The 20794-nt window shown below is 32.4% G+C and overlaps 1 protein-coding gene across 2 annotated transcripts; it reads right to left on the reverse strand.

The window, feature by feature from the left end:
• On the reverse strand, positions 1-20632 carry LOC134690700 (double-strand-break repair protein rad21 homolog). Of its 2 annotated transcripts, none has more exons than XM_063550719.1 (12): positions 20368-20632; positions 14818-14977; positions 14132-14361; positions 13534-13640; positions 10792-10992; positions 9370-9435; positions 8667-8774; positions 6538-6696; positions 5663-5886; positions 4633-4741; positions 3454-3788; positions 1-2604 (listed from the first exon to the last, which is right to left on the reverse strand). In XM_063550719.1, the coding sequence occupies exons 2-12, from the start codon at positions 14959-14961 to the stop codon at positions 2308-2310; spliced, it is 1980 nt and encodes a 659-aa protein (XP_063406789.1). In that variant the 5' UTR covers positions 14962-14977; positions 20368-20632; the 3' UTR covers positions 1-2307. The 2 variants fall into 2 exon arrangements, with proteins under 2 accessions (XP_063406789.1, XP_063406791.1); XM_063550721.1 differs by lacking the exon at positions 9370-9435 and adding an exon at positions 10377-10403.
• Positions 20633-20794: the final 162 nt, after the last annotated feature.

The raw sequence follows: 20794 nt of genomic DNA on the forward strand, positions 1-20794 counted from the left end.
TCTTAAAACATGTTTTATTATAAAATATGAATGATAATGAGTGATTGATGTAGTTGACATGACTATAAAATTGTGTTTGTCAACTTTAACAGTTGTTTTTAAAATGGAAACTTTCTAAAAGCAATGACCTAAAATAATTAAAACTTATGTGAACACATCATGTAAACTAAGTTAAGGAGACTTTTCTTTAATTAACTGTAATATCAAATTATGTTCTTTTATCTTATTTATCATAAGAAAATATACATACAGTATTTGAGCTAAAAAGCCTTCTTTTTATAAACATAATAAGTAAGAGTGATCAAAAGCCATCTTCCTTGTTATCACACAAGGGCAATAACTCTTGATCACTTTTAATATGAAAGGTATTATAAGTTTCTACTTTGGAGCTTTGAAACACATACACTTCTTTTTTTGATAAATAAGTTGTGTAAAATCCCTGAACACCAGAATAAAATTGATTTAGTAAAGTCATTGTTTACAATTATGTAGTATTTTCAGTACAAAGAATAATTTTCTAAATTTTCCAATTTCCAATATTATGCTTGTTTTTTTTTTTTACAACTGTCACGAGTAAGAAATTTCTGTACAATAATCCTTTAACATGTTTAAGGAAGAATTCACCCATCCCTTAAAAAGATAGCAAGCAAAATGTATCAGATGTATTCAAATTCAAAATCAGACATCAATTGATATAAGTGTTCTTTATCCCAGATATGCAAGTGAAAATAAGTTATGATTTGGTTTTCATTTTAACATGCTGAATGGTTTTGAAAAAATTGAATGACCCTACGATTAACACTAAAAACATACACTATGTATTACAATAAATAACAGAATAAACTATATACGACAGAACACGTAAAGCTGCCTCTATCAACAATGGTACAGCATAATTAACAAAGACAAAATATCGCTAGTCCATATAAATGTACTGTAATAGAGGTCGGAAGGTAAATACAGGATTTTAGCAAAATTCTTTCTTTGATGATGAAGATGACCAACTTACATTAAATTTTTATCAATGGAAAACAGGTCATGTTTATTTCAATAAAATCTAAACCTCAAAAAAGTAATGTTTGTTTTGAATTCTTTAAAAAAAATTATAATTGGTTAAAGTGTGGTATCGGAAGATAGTGTACATCAGTGTACTATGACAAATAATGTCCCTTCCCTACTGTCAGCCAATTATCTTTGACCCAAGTTATTGTTTATTCAAGCGTTCACATGACCCCTTTTGGTGCAGATTACTTAATTATTTCAAGGATAAAAATGTTCATAGAACAATGGACAAAATGTATACCTTCTGACCCTAGTACAGTCAATTTAATGAAAAAGCCCTTACACCAGACACGCAAAGTTCCTTATATCATTAGAAACAAGGTTACTTACAGCATTCATTATTATATATATTTGTACCATCAGAACAAGTGTAATCTATATCATACACAACAGCAGCCCCTTACATCATATAGGTACACAGTTATTTAAAGAATTATGCCAATTCAAATTTCCCCAAAAAACTCAATGACATTAAATATCTTGCTGGCATTATTTTTCTTTCAGTTTTTCATTTAATTTGAATTTTATTACATTATTTTAACTTTTTCATTACAAAATCCAACATGAAAGCTTTTAATTACAGAATTGATGTGTCATAAGCCCAAAATATAAAACTAACTAAAGCATCAAAATTTGAGCCCTGAAACAGCTACACGTAGATATTTGGTGGCAGACATGTTTATTCTCAAAAGATATTAGTTCAGTGTTCCCCCTTATTAAATATGTTGCAAACATATTTCATGATATTAATCCTACTATGACCCCCTACCCACGCCAAAGCAATGTTCCACAGCATAAATATACCTCACATAAAATCAATTAGTTTAAAATAAAACCATAAAAAATAGTATTCTGTCCATTACTTTAAAAATATTTTAAATGTTTACATAAAATTTTAATATTGTCCATTGCATCTGATGTACTTTCTGTTTATCGTGGATTTATCTAGCTATAATAATTTAGATTGTAAAATCTTGTTTAGATAATAAAACTGTTGACACTTTCATACCAAAGATTCACTTTACTATATGTTGTCATTATCAATAACAGTTGTATAGTAAACTTTGTACACATAAAACTTTTCAAAACTCCAGCTATTTCTACACATACAAGAGATCATTATCATTTCTTCTCTCTTTAAACACATTCCAGGTTAGAATACAATAGTTGCCTTCAATTTCTCCTTTTAAACAACATAAACAGGTTTTAAAAGACATTGTCCAAGTCCTCACTTAAGTAGTCCACTCATGACACCAGGCCAAATTGTGGTCCTTTACTGATCCAAATGTCCCCAAACTCTTTCTGTTGACTCACTTCAACAGCCTGAAACTTTTTAAGAACCAACAAAGTATAAAACCGGGCTGCTGATTGTTTTTTGTATAAATTACGTGACATTTCAGCAAAACTAAGTCTATTATTGTATCTAAATGCTAATTCTAAAGCATGCTGCATTTGATGTGTACGTTTTGTAAGTCTCTTTTCTTCTTGTTCTTCATTTTCTGGCATAAGTTCATTTTCAAGATCTTCATCCGTTCTGAAACCCTGTAAATATAATATAATAATTGTTAAAAGATGTTATATTTCAGTGATACAATAAGACTCAGGATCTGCTAACTTATGTAGTAAGTTTTAAAGTATATCAATTACAAAAAGTTAAACAACATGCATAGTGTTTAAAATAAAATAAACATTATTTATTACATATTTCCAATTTATTTTAGAATTTATTTCTCTGGTAAAATTGTTTTGCCACTACTGGTGGTTATCCCACTTTAAAGGTGCATTGGTGGTGTTCATTCTATCTGGAATTTTCTATGTGGTATTTTGTTCACTTGTTTGTCTGTATATTGTTGTTTTTCCTCGCTAGTGTCTTAGAACTGGTACCAAATACAGTTAACATTCTCAGGAACCTATGAAGGTCAAATGAATTTTGAAGGAGTGATTTGTACACATTAGAATAAATCTATTAGCTTTTCATTTTGACATTTGATAAGGGATTTTCTGATTTGAATTTTCCTTGGAGTTTGGAATTTTGTTATTTTACTTTTTACAACAAATGTAGTTCAGGTGTAATTTTCACAACAATTTTCATTGGGACAAGGGTCTATATTCAAACCAAACTGTGTTTTGAGTACACTAAATTTAGAAGATAACTGTTATTTTAAACTTGACCTTCATAAAACGTAGAATTTATTGTCACAAAATGAGTTTACCTAGCAGAGCTCACAAATAGAGTTAGGTGAACAGATATTTGTGACAGTAAAATCAAGACATTACTGAAATTATATAATTTATCTCCAAATTCAGTCCTTTCTTCAAAATTTGCAAGTTAACAATTTCGGAATTTACAGTAACAATACCAGACTATGATAGTATGATATCAATACTTACTGGAACTTCAGTCTGTGGGGGTACCGATGGAGGAGGTACTGATGGGGGTGGTACAGAGAATGGTGCTATTGATGGGGGATCTTCATACTGGTCAAACTGAGGCTGCGGTAGTTGTGGTTCTGACACGTCTAATTGAGGTTGAGGTACTTCCTCTGTAAAGGTATTGACCAGCAAGTCCTGAGGGTTCGTGGTATCTTGGAGAGTTGGTTGTATTGATTGTCGATCAACATCAGGCTGTATAGATTGACGATCTGGTAAATTGGATTTGACGGATGCGTCTAGTATTGATGGTTCTTCCATTATTGTACTGAATTCTTCTCTTGCTCGAGATTTATCTGAAAAACGAATATTATTATTTACAACCAGGTTCAAATATGCAGATCTCCTACTTTGGCTATAAATGTGTAAGCTGAGTCAGCTACTCTAAGAGTTTTTACAATTGAATCAATGTTATGTTACTAATTGAACATATCTGATTTCATTTAATCCTAAATAATACTGGCATCCTTTCTTTGTTAGTTGAAGTGTATATTTTGAATGTGGATAAACTGAACACCTGTATCTTAGTGGATACATACCTTAAAATTTTTGTTCCTATCAAGGGGTTATATATTAACAGGTTTTACTATATCAAAGTGGATGCCTACCTTGAAATTTGTTATATCTGTCAAGGGGTTATACAAGACAGGTTTGACTGTATCAAAGTGGATGCCTACCTTGAAATTTGTTATATCTGTCAAGGGGTTATACAAGACAGGTTTGACTATCAAAGTGGATGCCTACCTTGAAATTTGTTATATCTGTCAAGGGGTTATACAAGACAGGTTTGACTATCAAAGTGGATGCCTACCTTGAAATTTGTTATATCTGTCAAGGGGTTATACAAGACAGGTTTGACTGTATCAAAGTGGATGCCTACCTTGAAATTTGTTATATCTGTCAAGGGGTTATACAAGACAGGTTTGACTGTATCAAAGTGGATGCCTACCTTGAAATTTGTTATATCTGTTAAGGGGTTATACAAGACAGGTTTGACTATCAAAGTGGATGCCTACCTTGAGATTTGTTATATCTGTTAAGGGGTTAAACAAGACATGTTCTACTGTATCAAAGTGGATTGTAGTATCTGTTAAGGGGTTATATATAGACATATTTAACTGTATCAAAGTGGATACATACCTTGAGATTTGTCGTTCCTAGCAATTTCTTCTTCCTCTAACTGTAAGAAGTTTTCTTGTTCTGGTTCGTCATCCTTTACTTGTTTGGTTATCAAGTTTCTTGAAAAGAGCTACAAAATAATCAGGAATTAAAAAAAATTAAAAAATACACATCAATCAGCTCAACAACTTCATAAAAATCTAGTACAACCAACCTCCTTTTGGTGGAATTGGTGAAAATGTATGAAGATTTCAGAATTTGTTTCTTTATTCTATAATAATATTGTTTTCTAAAATTTTGTGATAATCATTTTAACCACAAGACACAAAGTGATAAGGATGATTTATTAATGTCTGCTTGGCATCGTGGCAAATATGTCATCGTGTTCAGGACAAGAACAATTTACCAATAAATACATAATTTTCTTTAGTAGAGGCGGTATGGGATGAATATTGTGGGAAATTAAGGCTGCCAATGTCATATCTGTTCCTGATAACAGAAATATTCTTTACATTTTAATTCACAAGAAAGGAACGCTGTTGTAATTAGTTCCAGTGGAAATAAAATTACAGAACAGTTTTTCCAATTAGAACTTATATAAGGAATGAACTTCATGAAATTCATGAAAACATCTGAATTATCGTTACTCACCTTAGAAATGACTTTAGAGACAATATTTCTACCAGGTAATGAGAAAAGTTTCTCCAGGTCCCCTGTTTCCTTCCAATGTGACAATATTACCATTACTCACCTTAGAAGTTACTTTAGAGACAATATTTCTACCAGGTAATGAGAAAAGTTTCTCCAGGTCCCCTGTTTCCTTCCAATGTGACAATATTACCATTACTCACCTTAGAAGTTACTTTAGAGACAATATTTCTACCAGGTAATGAGAAAAGTTTCTCCAGGTCCCCTGTTTCCTTCCAATGTGACAATATTACCATTACTCACCTTAGAAGTTACTTTAGAGACAATATTTCTACCAGGTAATGAGAAAAGTTTCTCCACACCCCCTGTTTCTTTCCAATGTGACAATATTGCCATTACTCACCTTAGAAGTTACTTTAGAGACAATATTTCTACCAGGTAATGAGAAAAGTTTCTCCACGCCCCCTGTTTCCTTCCAGTGCATGAGTTTTTTGGTTGGTGGAGCCAGGTCTAATGTACTGATAATATCTGATGTATCTGATAACTGTAGCTTCATTGTTTCACCAGGGAAACCCTTTTGTTCATCTACAATCAATTTTCTCTTCCTTCGCCTTTTGCCTTCTGTTCCTAAAAATAAAATCACATCTTATAATATACTGTTTTAGTATCAAAGAGATTCAAAATTTGATTAAACAAAATAATGTTGATTAATTAGTATTCTTGGAATAACAAATTTTGAACATATGGATTAAAACTTAATTTCAAATATTCTAACGACATGCGATTGATTGATTGAAATATTTCATGCAGGTTCAGGATGATAGATATTTTATAAATTCTGTCTTAACCAAATCACCAAAAATTACAGGAATCCAGAGTTTGGCTTCTCCATAAAAATATTGAAATGATGATGAATTACAGACAAAATTACAAATCTTAAAGGCCTTTATCAAATAACTGAAATTGGATTCAACAAAAGAAATAAACCACCTGTCAGAATCTAGGTGATCAACCATTTATCTAGACTGACAGCTTCAATTTTGACATTGCCTCTAGAGTTTTCTGTAACCAAATGTTAGGTATGTTATAAGTTTGGATCACCTAGTAAATTAACTAGTCACCTTTGGCCAACAATAGTTTAAATTACTACAAGAGTAATATTTGCGGCTCCTGTATTATTTATTGGTAAAGTATGTCCCCCTTGTAACACAAAATACTTGTCAAGGGGGAAATATTTCAAGTATATTGACGCTAACAGATTAAGATAACTCCACCTACCTGGGAATATAGTGGCATCTAAAGGAGGCAAAGCAAAAGCCTCTTCTTCATTGTTAATGAGTGTTGTTTGTTCCCCTGCCGGTCCTACAATACTGGCCATGGATGTCGTCTGTGGTGCTGCTGGTTCTAATTCCTCTGGTATCTTGGAAGTATCCTCTTCTAAAAAATTCAACCATTATTGGCAATCAGAAAATGTAGACCTATTCTCTTCTAAAAAGTTTATAATTGGCAAATTGTATTCTTTTCTAAAAGGATCATCATCCTTAAAGCTCAAGAAAAATAAAGTGTTTAAAAACTATTTCAAACTTACATATAATGTTTGTAAATGCATAAATTCAAGAAATATAAATGACAAACATGAGCATTTTGATGTAATGATGTTACTTTTATGTCATAAAATGTACCAATTTAATGAAAACAAATAAAACTTCTAAGTTGATGCAGTTTTTGGTCAATGTTTTCTTTAAGAAAACATCATGGACAGATACGAAACAACAAAATATTCTACAAGAACCTTTACTATTACTATTGATTTATTCTAACCAAATATAAAGTTGTTTTTAGAGTGCACAAAATTGATACAAAACAAGGAAGATTTACATGTTTTGTCATAGTGTGTTGCCATGGTAAGTTTTCTGAAAAAAATGTTTTATTTTCTGAACACCTTGTATCTCAATGTAAATTGCACATATCTAGGAATATTTTTCAATTTGCACTAGTTAACGTTTGGGTCAAATATGGGCCTTATTGCCCCTACTCCTTTTCAACCATAATTATTCAAAGTAAATTAAGTGAGGAGATATTCTACTCTACAATGTTAAAACTTAAGGATTGTTGTACAGTGAAACCTGGGTAAACTGAACCCTGATAAAACCAAATTTCAGTTTAAATCGAACAATTCTCACAAAATTTCTCTATCAATTAACGTTAATCTAACCTTAAGAAACCAAACCCTGTCAACAACGAATTCCGAACACTTTTTGAAGGCTCATTAGTAAATATGTATTTGAAAATTACCTGTCAAAATTGATCGATATCAATCAAAACAAACTCAGGATGACAGAGTATTCCCCAGGGTATTTGAGGTTAAATTAACTGTGAGTTGTTATTACAAACAAATTAGCATGATTGTGTCCATGTATTTAGTGATCAAATGATTTTTTTATAAAAAAAACGTCAAACTCCATCTGCCCTCATCGCTGAAAATGACAAGAAAGGAATTTTCCCATAGATCAATTAATGATGGCCATAATTAAATGACAGTTCTACGCCTTTCAATGGATTAAGAAGTCGTGCAACACAACAAGGTCAACGGTTTTGATTGCCGGATTCCCTTTAGAGGCCCTATATATTGATTTGGATGCTCCTGAAGACTTCCATTAGCTATTTAGCAACGATTAAAGTCAGAGAATAAACTGGACCCCTGCTGTTATTTCACTCTTAACATGTGGCGAGGTATCAATCAGCAAGTGGCCAGTTTAGTCCCGAGAACTCTTGTGTACAATGACAATCTCGATTCAACTACGGAATCGTCTTTTGACAGTGACCAGCCACCTGAATTGGACAGTGAATTAACAATGAGAAAATAATTGTAAAAAGCAAAGATTTTTGGTTTCACAACGACGAGTATGTATGACAGAGTGGCGTTTGATTTATCAACAAAAATGTAGCAATATGTCTATCTTCATCTACTTATATTTTCACATTTACATTTAAATCAACACAAAAATAAGTTGTCATCTGTTGTGTCACCTATATCCCTTGTCAGTAACATTGAGTTAGTGCCAAAATTATTTTGGTGTCAATTTCTGTTTACCTCTACAATCTGAACACCAGTGAAAACTGAACAAAACGCAAAGTCCCGTGGGTGTTCGGTTTGGACAGGTTTCACTGTACAATACTATGTGATGTTGTTTTCTGTAATGTTATCATGTAGGGTGTCATGTTTAGGATCCTTAAGTTTATTCTGGTTACCATACACCCTTAAATAAATTTGGAGTGATAAACTACATTGGCTGGTGCAATAATTATCACACAGTTTTGTCTGATCCTTTTTATGGCCTTAACATCTCAACGTCCAAACAAATGTTTTTGTTGGTACATCTAGCAGTTAAAGATTGAAATATTACCTGCTGGTTTTGATATGGTTGTTTCAGCCTCAGGTGCCTGTGGCATTGATACATCAGCTACGGGGGCATCCTCGAACAAACCTCCCGAATTCATAAAGTCATCGTCACCTGGTTAAATAAAATTCAAACTTCTCACAAATTATGTTCAAAATAACAATTTTATTTATAGGATGAACAGAATTTCTAAATGATGAAAACATTGACAATACTAACAATTAGCATGTAAAAAGACAGCTCTGTTTTGAACTTTTAATTCATTTCAGATGATTTTTCTGCTCCCCAATTGCAAGAATTAATAATTTCCATCAAACAGTCAAAAGTTGCAGAAATTGTGTATCATTCCTTGTTTCACTGCTATTTTCCAGATCTTAGACTTCACTATTGATTTCTATATATTTGCAGAAAAAAAAACTTTTTTCTAATTGACATTTTTTTTCTGGATGCATATAAATATGTCATAAACAAAGCGGACACAAATGATTTCAAATTTTTTGTCCATAATTAAAAAAGTTACCTGATAGGTCTTCTGTACAGAAAGTCTTTCAGCATCTCAAAGATGTGAAGACAAAATAAAATTCCAGATTTGATTTTTGTAACGTTGCCCTACAAAATCACAGGTATACAAGCTTGTTAAAACTGAACATGTGGACTAGAAACCTTACCAAAAACGATTCTTGATCAACACATGGACTAGAAACCTTACCAAAGAATTCTTGATCAACTCCGCCCCCAAAGCCTCCTCCATCATCATCGTCGTCATCATCATCATCTGAACAAACAAACAAACAAACATACTCACAAACCTATATTGTTATTTCAGATGACACTAGGTTTGCATGAAAATATCAACTAATACAATTGTAAAATTACAAGTGAATTTGACCTTTTTGCAGAATTTTAAAATAGACCCTGACAGATAATAAATTGGAACAAAAACAAAATTTATTTTTTCTTCTTCAAATTTATTTTCATTTTTTCTCATTTGCAAATGACATGTATAAATTTGAATGGGATACTGGTAAGAAGGAACACCAGATTTTTTCTCCAAAAATAGAACTCTAAATTTTCTCTTTTTTCCCCCCTAATATCATTCTATAAACATAAACCATTTATGTCTGATTAAAATTTTGTATTCACGTTTAAAAAAATAAATATTTATTTACTTTTATGATCGCATTTCACTTGTAATATTTGCAACAAGAATAAAGACTTAAATAACAAATAAAAGTATGCAACCATTTGACAGCGCTTACATCTTTATGTGGATTCATTGAAAGATATAAACAAAGTCATAGCAATATTGACAAAGTTATTCCAGAAACATTTATCAACAGTATGCAAAAGCTTCAATCAGTTATAACTATCGCTATTTTACAAAATTTTCATCTGATCTTACTGAATGGCCATTCCTTTCTCAGCACAGTAGAGCGATATGAAAAATATCAATAGAAACTAAGCCAGCACATGCCTGTTGTCAATTAAATTAATAATGTCCGCAAAGGTAAAATAGCATAAAACAGATAATCATTGGTCATCTCAACTTAATTGCTTTTCTCACTTTCGCCTTACCAGCTCAAGAGAAGAAATCATTCTCGTTTAAATGATCACTGATAATCTATAAATAGCAACCATCGCTGTTGGGGATTGATTTCTGGAATAACCTTTACTTTAATAATTAAGATACAAAAAAATCAACAGAGGACCACTTACACCTTTTTCGTTTCCTACGTTTTTTTACTACAATGTATAAAAGTTCATCTGTACATGTAAAATCTCAATTGGTGTCAAATATTGAAAAACAAGTTGTGGTGCACATTTTCATAAGAAGTATGACAGAATTTTCCTTCAGGATAGCCAATTAATTTTCATCATTGAATTGTTTCTGATTGTAGTATGTTTGATGTCAAGTTGTGTGCTTTGTCCATATCATTTTTATATTAAACTTGTACAATCAATTTCATCAACTGTCTAGTGTGATTTATAAACAACAATTTCTAGACAACCAAGGATATAGTGTAGTTATAATGTCCAAAAATCATTTTTTGAAATTTCTATAATGACCAGTTTGAAAAATTAAAGTGACATTCACATCCTATAACATTTCTCATTATAGAAATGCTCTTACCCATAAATCCTCCGTCAACAGGACTAAGATCATCATCCATTGGTGCATGTATATCATTATCTACATCCATTGGTTTCTCGTTAGCATTCTCATTAAGGGTTTTTTCTTCAACAAGTGGTTCATGATCTGGCTGTTTGTAGAGGGATTCCTCAAATGAAGTGGCGTCCCGGAGGATTTCTCTGTCATCAAAACCAATATCTCCTGTAACAAGATCATAGGAGCATGTCATTATACAAATGTGGCTTTCTTAAACAAAGATCATAGCAACATGTCATTGTAGCTTCCTTAAACAAAGATCATAGCAACATGTCATTGTAGCTTCCTTAAACAAAGATCATAGCAACATGTCATTCTAGCTTCCTTAAACAAAGATCATAGCAACATGTCATTGTAGCTTCCTTAAACAAAGATCATAACAACATGTCATTGTAGCTTTCTTAAACAAAGATCATAGCAACATGTCATTGTAACTTCCTTAAACAAAGATCATAGCAACATGTCATTGTAGCTTTCTTAAACAAAGATCATAGCAACATGTCATTGTAGCTTCCTTAAACAAAGATCATAGCAACATGTCATTGTAGCTTCCTTAAACAAAGATCATAGCAACATGTCATTGTAGCTTTCTTAAACAAACATTTTACTGTGTGTATTCATGGTATTGTTGTGTTTATGTTTTTCTACATTGGCTAGATTTATTGGGAGAGGGTTGAGATCTCACTAAACATGTTACCCCCAGCCCCAATGTTGGCACCTGTCTCAAGTCAGGAGCATATGGCCTTTGTTAGTCTTGTAAGTTTTTTTAATACAAGTTCATTTATGTTTTGGAGTTAAGTATGACAGCCATTGTCACTGAACTAGTACACATTTTTATTTAGGAGCCAGCTGAGGCCCACCACTGGCTGCCGGATTTTCTTGCTGTATTAATGACCCATTGATGGCCTTTGGCTGTTGTCTGCTCTTTGACATATTCCCCATTTCCATTAATAATCTAATTCTGTGAGTATTGCATGGCAATACATAGTGTCCTACATGACGAAGACAATGCAGAAAATTGATAATTTTTCTTAGTCCAAGGACAATTAATCTGATCATTACAAATTTCTAAATTCCTCCACCAAGAACTAGCCAATATGAAAATATAACTGATTTTAAACTATCAAAATAATTCAAAAATTGTTATTTTTTGTTTTAAATTTCTACTTCTAGGTAAACATCAATATTTAACTTAAACATGATCAGTATTTGAGGTCCCAATTTTGATTTTTTTTTTTTTAAATGTAATAGTATTGCTACAATTTTGACAATGATTAGTAAAAATTTGATATAATTGGTGACCTCAGTCCAAGTATTAGAACAATAAGGGTCAGGATAATTTAATCAGGTGTCAGAATCAGCCTTCACGACAAACTTTTAAGCCCACAATACTGAAGCTTTATTTTTGAAAATTTTAGTTTGTTTCTGTTGGCTTGTAGTGAAGAATTTTACAAGCCATGGCTGTTAGACTTATGGTTGAGCGTGAAGACTGTGAAGTGATCTGTTTCTTACCAATAAAGGTCTGACACTGTGACTGACACTTATCTATTGTGCAGAAACATGGAATGGTAGATTGACATGCTACCGTTAGCATGACTTCACAGATAAAGTTCAGACTGGCCAATGCACAATACAAACTGTGTGAATCACAGAGAACAGACATAAAATTCTCATCGCCGAAAGTATCCATTATATCTAGTCAAATTAAATATATCTTGTAATTGTGAAAATTGTTATTTTTTTTTTAAACTATGTCTGCACCTTCTTGAAAAACAATTTTTGACCCACAGGAGTGTGATTTTATCATTTAGTGATTATTTTTTTTTAAACAAAAAAAAATCCAATCTTTTTCAAATTTTGAATTGTGAAATGTTATACACATGTCTGAATCCTCATCTCAGAAGGTATCATCCATAATATCTGTTCAAATTAAATTGTGTAATTTTTGTGCAAATTGTTATAATTAACCATTTTTTTAAATTTCTTTGGTATATACAATGTCTAAACCTTCTTGCAGAACTTTTTTTGCTTAAAAATTCAATTAAGGTTTTATTGATTGAAAGTTATGTTTTCTAAAGAAGTCAGATAGTATTCAAAGCATGATCTTCAGGTTTCGTTGATGCTTGAATGTTTAACATGTAGTTTTCTATATGTTGGTCAAAAAATTATTAGGAAAAAGGTAAAATTCACACATCCAGTAAGGGCTATTCCAGAAAAAAATGTATGGGGGTTGGAAGGCACATTGTATTAATAATACATGGGTGATGGGTATCAGAGCAACTTTTCACACTATAATTCTCAATTGTAATTGTCTGGGTTGCAGGTGCTGACAAAAAACTGCCTTCCAACCCCCCATACATTTTTTTCTGGAATAGCCCTAACTGATAAAGGGTCCCTCAAATTTTCCATTACTTGAAGATTTTAATAGAATAGATGTTTTTCTTCCAAAATTTGATAGATAAGAAATACTTTATTGTTTTAAAGTGTCTTCCAATAAAACTTTTCTTACCCTATAAAAAAGAAGAATTGTTCTGTTTAGTATATCTACAGTTTAATTGTTGAGTGTAAAAATCAAGAGCAAACTAAAGTTATCTCCCTTCGTGTAAAATTTTGTGAGAATCATTTTCTCTTTGTCTCCATTTTATGCTTGTAATGATCTCTGATTATGTCTGACTGTCCCCCCTTTTTTCTATGACCCTTTCTTACCAAATCCATCATCTCCTACAAAAGTAATGCTAGATAGGTCTTCTCTCATTGTGATTTCTTCTGGTCGGCTCTGATTCACAGAAAACTGGGCTTGTACATCAAAATCACTGAAAATAAAATCAATAAGTATATTTCACTTTAATACGGTTACTGGTACTATTATTAAATTTTATTTTTCCATTTCAGTTTCTGATTTGTTCCAGAAAATTTAGATTCTGTAATTTTTACCTGCTGACAACAATCATTAGACAATCTAAAATAAAATTTGAAAAATACAAAAGCTTTAGACTGCTATATATACATGATAATTTAAAATCAATTCATAAAAAAACATACAAAGAGCATGATATAACTCATGATTTCATGAAAATCTAATTAATATAGGAATTGGATACTACATTTTATAATTTCAAAGGTTGTAAAAACATACTTCCTGCAAACTTTGTACTTTGGTCAACACTTTGTCTTTTACACTCAAATAATATTATAAAAGAAGCTTCAATTCTTAAAAATATTTAAAGGTTTTAATTATTTATAAAGTTTTAGATTAATAACCTGTGATGATATTTTAAAGCGATTCTACATTAAATTAAATTACTTAAGATCAGCCAAGGTTGTATCAAAGTCATGGAAATTTTCCTGAAGAGTAATGGCTGCTACTGCTGCCTCTCGATTCTCTTCTGGTAGATCTACAACACCTGGTCGGAAAGCCATTTTAATCTTAACGAATGCTTCATTACAATCGGCCAACAGGTACTTGGCTTTTCTGGAGTAGATTCTGCATACTCCCAACAGTAAATGTCCAGAGGTTCGTAAAGCCAACTTCACCTGTAAAAATACAATCATTAAAAATAAAACTGGCAATTCAAAAATTATGTGATGTGAGTAATCAAAACTTGTATTTTTATCATTTAGAAGACTATTAGAACACAACCACAACATACAATGTCTGTGACTGAATTAATGTATCTTCACCTTTTTTAGCCTTGATTTATAGTATACTTATTGTCATCTGATAAAGTCATGCTGATTTTAAAGTGTAGTTTTCTCTGCTTTCAAAAACTTTCTGTTCACCCTGTCCTGGTTTTTCAATAACAATCTTACTACAAAATGGTAAATACATGTGACATAGTACAGCTTAGATTAGGACATTTCTAGAAATATTACTATCCTTGAACTGTTTGTGTCCATGAAAACATAAATTTCACGGCATAAACATTGTTAGTTCTTGGTTAATATTAAAAGACATTAATCTCACAATTTGAAAATTAATTATGGCCTGACCTGAGGCTGCATGATAGCTTCCACACTGCTGTCTATATTGGTTTCAAACACATGAGCCTTTGTTAGTTTCTTGTCCCAATGGGCAGCCAACCAAATTCTAGCGAGCGGTCCTTTCTTACTCAACACAAAATGTGCATAAAACATGATGAATATCTGTTATCTGAAATGAAAAAAATAAAATAAAATATAAAAACACAGAGATGCAAGTGAAAGAGAAAATGTACATGCAAAAAGTACAGGAAACTGTATCACATTAATTAGCCCTTTATCTAAATTAAAGCAATTTTGTATTGCCCTTTTTCCTCCACATGTATGATATTGCATAGACAATATATTGTATCACTTCCATGAAACTTCAGAGCATACATGTACATCAAATCAATCATAGTTTTGGCAAAATACATGTTTCAGCAATAGAATGTGATGAAAGTTGCCTGAAGTAAATATGTAACCCGTTTATTGCATTAAAAACATCATATTCATTTCAAAGATAGTGCCAAACATCTGTTATTTTTTTAATTATCATTGACCGCTATTTGATCGGATTCAGCTCTTAAAGAAATCTTGTTTCTGATAAAAATGAATTCCAACGCATGAATGGCACAGCTGACTGAAGAATGGTTGATCCCAAAACAAAGAAGTACACATTTCACACGCATTAACAAACTTTAGGTTAAATCAACTTGATTAATATAAAAAAGAAGATGTGGTATGATTGCCAATGAGACAGCTATCCAAAAAGACACAAACATTAACTATAGGTCACCGTACGGCCTTCAACAATGAGCCAAGCCTATACCGCATAGTCAGCTATAAAAGGCCCCGATAAGACAATGTAAAACAATTAATGTTCATTTCAAAAACAAAATTTACTTTTTGGTTTCAATTGATATACATGCTATATATAGATGTTTATGTAAGTGATGTTCAACACTAGGAAATATTCACTCTTTTCAAAAACCTGCAAGTATGGTTGTTACATGCTTTGAGACTTGAGTGGACATAAAATTGAGAATGGAAATGGGGAATGTGTCAAAGAGACAACAACCCAAGGCCAAAATAAAAAATAGGTTTGTTTGCCCAAACGCTACCTACCCAGAAAAAAGCTGCCTACTCAAATTCTTTTATTGTCCTGATTTGAAGAAGTTTTTTTTTAATCAAATAGGCATGAAGACTTACTAACATCTGATACTTCAATTTCTTTTTTTGAAAAAAAAAAAGAAAATGCCTACCTACCTACCCACTGTCTCAACCTTTGGGTAGGGTTTGGGCAAACCAAAATATTTTTAATTGTGGCCCAACCAAAGAAAAAAACCAAGAGCAGAAGGTCACCAACAGGTCTTCAATGTAGTGGGAAATTCACGCACAACAGGCGTCCTTCAGCTGGCCCCTAAACAAATATATACTAGTTCAGTGATAATGAACGCCATACTGATTTCCAAATTGTACACAAGAAACCAAAATTAAAATAATACAAGACTAACAAAGGCCAGAGGCTCCCGACTTGGGACAGGCGCAAAAATGCGGCAGGGTTAAACATGTTTTGTGAGATCTCAACCCTCCCCCTATACCTCTAGCCAATGTAGAAAAGTAAACGCATAACAATACCAGGGCTTCCAAAACGGTCATATATTCCGGTCATTTGTATAATGTCCGGTAAAAGACCGGCTGGGAAAAGCATGAAACGGTCATATACTTTTTAGTTTTCAAGGCTTTTTCAGTCATTTTTAATATAATTCACGATCTTTTTGACCCAACATTTTGCCTTTAACAGCCATACATTTCCAGTCATAAAAGTGACATGTTGATTAATTACTATCAAAACAACCCTTACTTCAATACTTTCCAATTTTAATCACGGCTAATTAGTTGTTGGACAGCTGAAAACTACCTGTTCAGGTGACAGGTAAACTAATTTTAGTACCGGACATCGTATAAATTAATCTGTCCATTCACAATTACTTTCGTACATTTCAGCGGTTTGTATCTAATTGATTTAGTCCAAAAGATCAAATTTATAATAAATTCATTTATAAACTTGATTTCTTGAAACATTTAAAAAGGTTTTACATGAAAAAATCGTCAGAACTACGTTGTATGAACAAGAACACGTGTGCGCATGTGCAGAGGTGGGAAATTCAATTATGCATCCTACATTTCTTCAAAATTCTAAAACTTTCATTGATACCTGTACCTAATGTTCATTTCAAGTATTTTGTTGAAGAAATAACGTGGAAAGAGCTTCTTTGCTCAGTCGTGCTATGTAAACGTACACGGATTTTACGTATCCGTTTATGGTCCATGTTTTACCATTGTCAAGTCAACATCCGGTTTTGAAAAATGTGACTTTAAAAACGAAAATAAAGTTCTTGACAATGTCATTATGCACAATTAAAGAGTCTAATGCAGATATGAGCACGCTGATGTGCACACTTTGAATGATGCAATGCCAATTTTAACAGTTTATGTCAGAACATCAAATTCATATCAAAGTAAAGTTTAATATCGTTTTTAATCTAATGTCAATCATCGGGATGGCCATCTGATTACCATAATTGCCTTTTGTGACTTAGTCTTGGGGATTAAAATTCGGATCAGATATAAAATGTCCGGCTGGCTCAGAAAAATTTTGGAAGCCCTGAACAATACGCACATAATCACTGGGTAACAAGAATGACCGAAAAAACACCATTGGCATTATTATCCAAACAACACTTAAAATTTTGATATTAGCACATATTCTAATTTATAACTTACACAAAGCAGGCAAGTTCATAAAGATTGTTATAAATATATTGTGTCCATCCAACATGGCGACTTGTGATTTCCTTGATCATCATGTAAGACATGAAGGTTGTATTCACTATAAAATTTCATGATTTTTATTGACTTCCCTGCTTTCTGTAAATCATTTTTAAATATGAAATATGTTTAATAATATACTATTATTTAGTAAGGCCTAAAAAAAAAAAGATATGTGTTTCAGGTAACATCATTTTGAAAAATAGGGTCGGAAGGTCGGAATTTTTTTTTTTATTTTTTTTTACATCGTAAATGAAATCAGGAAAATTATCATGGTTTTTCCAAGTCCGGATCCGTAAATAGTTTCAAAAACCGGAAGTGTGACATTTGCAATGTTTTTGAAGCACCTGCTGTGCAAATTTTTTGGATTTTAACCTATTTGGAACACCTTTTAACATCAATAAAATGTTTTATTGGCTTTCTATGCAAGCAGAAGCAAGAGAGAAAAAATATTATGTCATCTATCACAGGGGTTTCACTTCATTTTGTTTGAAGGGGTCAATTAGAGATTTAAGCAGGCCCAAACCTAACAGGCTTGCCCCCCACGATTTTTTTAAAATTAGACGCAAAATCCTGCATTCTGGCGCATTCTGGGCATTAAATTATAGTTCTGAAAATGTCACTTTTACCACTAGCCCACCTCAAAATTTTAACAAAAAGGCTTAAAAACCTGCATACCTGGCATAAAACTATAGTTCTGAAAATGTCATTTCTACCACTTTTCCCACCATCAAAGATTAAAAAAAAAAATAGACACAAAATCCTGAATTCTGGGCATGGCAGAAAATTATAATTGTTCTAAAAATGTCACTTTTACAGTACCACTGTTAATGTAGGCAACCTAAAGTTTTTCTAAGTAAAAAAATTGAATTTAAATATCTTACATCACTAAGTCAGAAAGTATAATATTGAAATATTTTCATTTATATCACTTCACTAAGAGATTAATTATTAGAATGATTGATGGATACAATTCAATGACACTTATGTATAAAAACTTGTTATTCATGCCAAAATAGAGTTCACCAGCAACAATCGTCCTCAAAATCTGATCATCCTCAGAATAAAAAAATACTACATTGAGCATCATAATTTATTTCTGGCTATATAATAATTGTTGATAAAAGGTTACATGTAGTAGCAAAAACTCTGAACCTGAAAAGAGGTTAATTTTATTTAAATAGGGACATGGGACAATAAGAAAATTATGGTGCTATTTACATTTAAAACCAGATACTTGTCCTACCTTTGGGGACCCCTAAAAAAATTTGGACAGCACTTCCCCTGCACGCAGCAGTTTTAAATATCCCCCTTCCCATTATCCCGGTGGTATGAAAAGATGTGTTAAGAAAGAAAAAGAAGAAGTGCTGGTTAGGCTCATTTATAAGAAAACATGAGCTTCCACTTCTTCTAAATTTCGTTTGATAGCTTTTAAAAGGGTTACATACCTCACAACTGAAAGTATTATCACCAGAAATATATCTATGATTTGGAACGGGACCAGAAGTTCTGCCAAAGCAATTTTTCATCGATGTACCCTGCCCCCTTTTCGGATGCTTTGTAGTTGCCGGCAGATCGACGGGGTCCGTTGTAGATCACCTAAACAGTAAAACTATGTATGTATGTACGTAGATCCCTCCGTTTACGGAACACCCCATGAGAGCTGCGAGGGTACAGTGGAATCCGTGTACATTACTATTCATTCAATCATAACAACGATAAGCACGTGTGTCAAACAGGAAGTCTGAAATAACAGCCAATGAAAATCGTCGTTGCAACCGCATGTCGGTTTAAAATATAAACACAAATCTTCGAACTCCGTTGTCATGATTTTAATATAAAAAGATCTGATAAAAAAAATCGGACTTTTTTTTTTTTTTGTTAAGGACAACTGAACCGGCCAGAAATTGATTTGAACAGTTCAAAATGGCCGGCGGCCGGTTCTTAATGAAAACACTGTATCAGAAGCCTGTGTCAAAAACAGGGTCGGTTGATAAAATTTTTTTTTTTTATGGAAGATCCAATAAAAAAGTTAGGGTCGGGGCTAAAAAACAGGGTCGGTCGGGTTACCAGAAACTCTGCTTTTTTCTCTCGGCCTAATCAATGCTTAAAATTCACCAATATATGCTAACAATAAAATTTCAAGTGATATTCGGTTCTTAACGATGTTCTTCAGGTCATTCACAATACAGCTTTTCGCTATTTGTCTGCCATTACTGGATATCACACAGGTTCCCATAAAATTTTGACGTCATAAAACAAACTATCTGACGCCACAATGGAAAAGTGATTGTTGTATGCGTCAAAAGTTTAAGCCACGGCCGAGTAGGCTAATAGTGATAAGGTGTATAATGGTCAGCGTTCCTGCATTTCATTGAAATAAATAGGTCAAACTCTACCTGACTGACAATAAGTCTTACGGTCAAACAGAAATTGTCATAATTTGATAGTTTACTGGATTTTTCAGTGCAACCGTTTTTAGGTGAACCTAAAAAAAGATAAAATCTGACGAGTTCATGAGGGTATCAGGATTATGGATAAAGCACGTAGTGACTAAATTTCGGATGAACTGTTAATATTTTTGGTTGATATTTTGGCACAAAGTTAATTGATTTGTACATGTAGCTGTCATCCTAAATCGTTCGACAGCAGACTTAGGAAATCTACATGCACACCTAATTGGGTCGATCGTTTATAATTTTACATTTTGTCAGCAGACGGTAATTGATGCAATTATTGTTTACTCACCAACAACTCTTAAAATTAAACAATATCTTATTATGAAAACAGCAATAACGAAATTATTCGTAAAATCAATCAGGAGGGTGATTTAAATAATATGCATCGGCATTCCACATCATTTATCGGCATGAAAACAGAGAAAATGGCGTCGCTTTCACTTCCCGCCCAAACAACAGGTTCGAAAAGTTAGCCGGATTTTGCTCAAAATAACCGCGATAAAAATGAGTGCAGTACATTTTGTTTAAAATGCTGATTTAATGGATTTTTTTCTTATTTGATTATTATTTGTTTTTATTTGTTTTTTGTAAGAGTAACTTCTTAATTGATATATTTATAGACTGAATTAATTTCAATAAAAAATATTAGCGGGGTGATATGACGACTTTGATTAGCAAGTGCCCTCATTTGCATAATGTCACTGCCATCAATCAAG

Source organism: Mytilus trossulus, chromosome 11, assembly GCF_036588685.1.
Source record: "Mytilus trossulus isolate FHL-02 chromosome 11, PNRI_Mtr1.1.1.hap1, whole genome shotgun sequence".
Lineage (NCBI taxonomy): Eukaryota > Metazoa > Mollusca > Bivalvia > Mytilida > Mytilidae > Mytilus > Mytilus trossulus.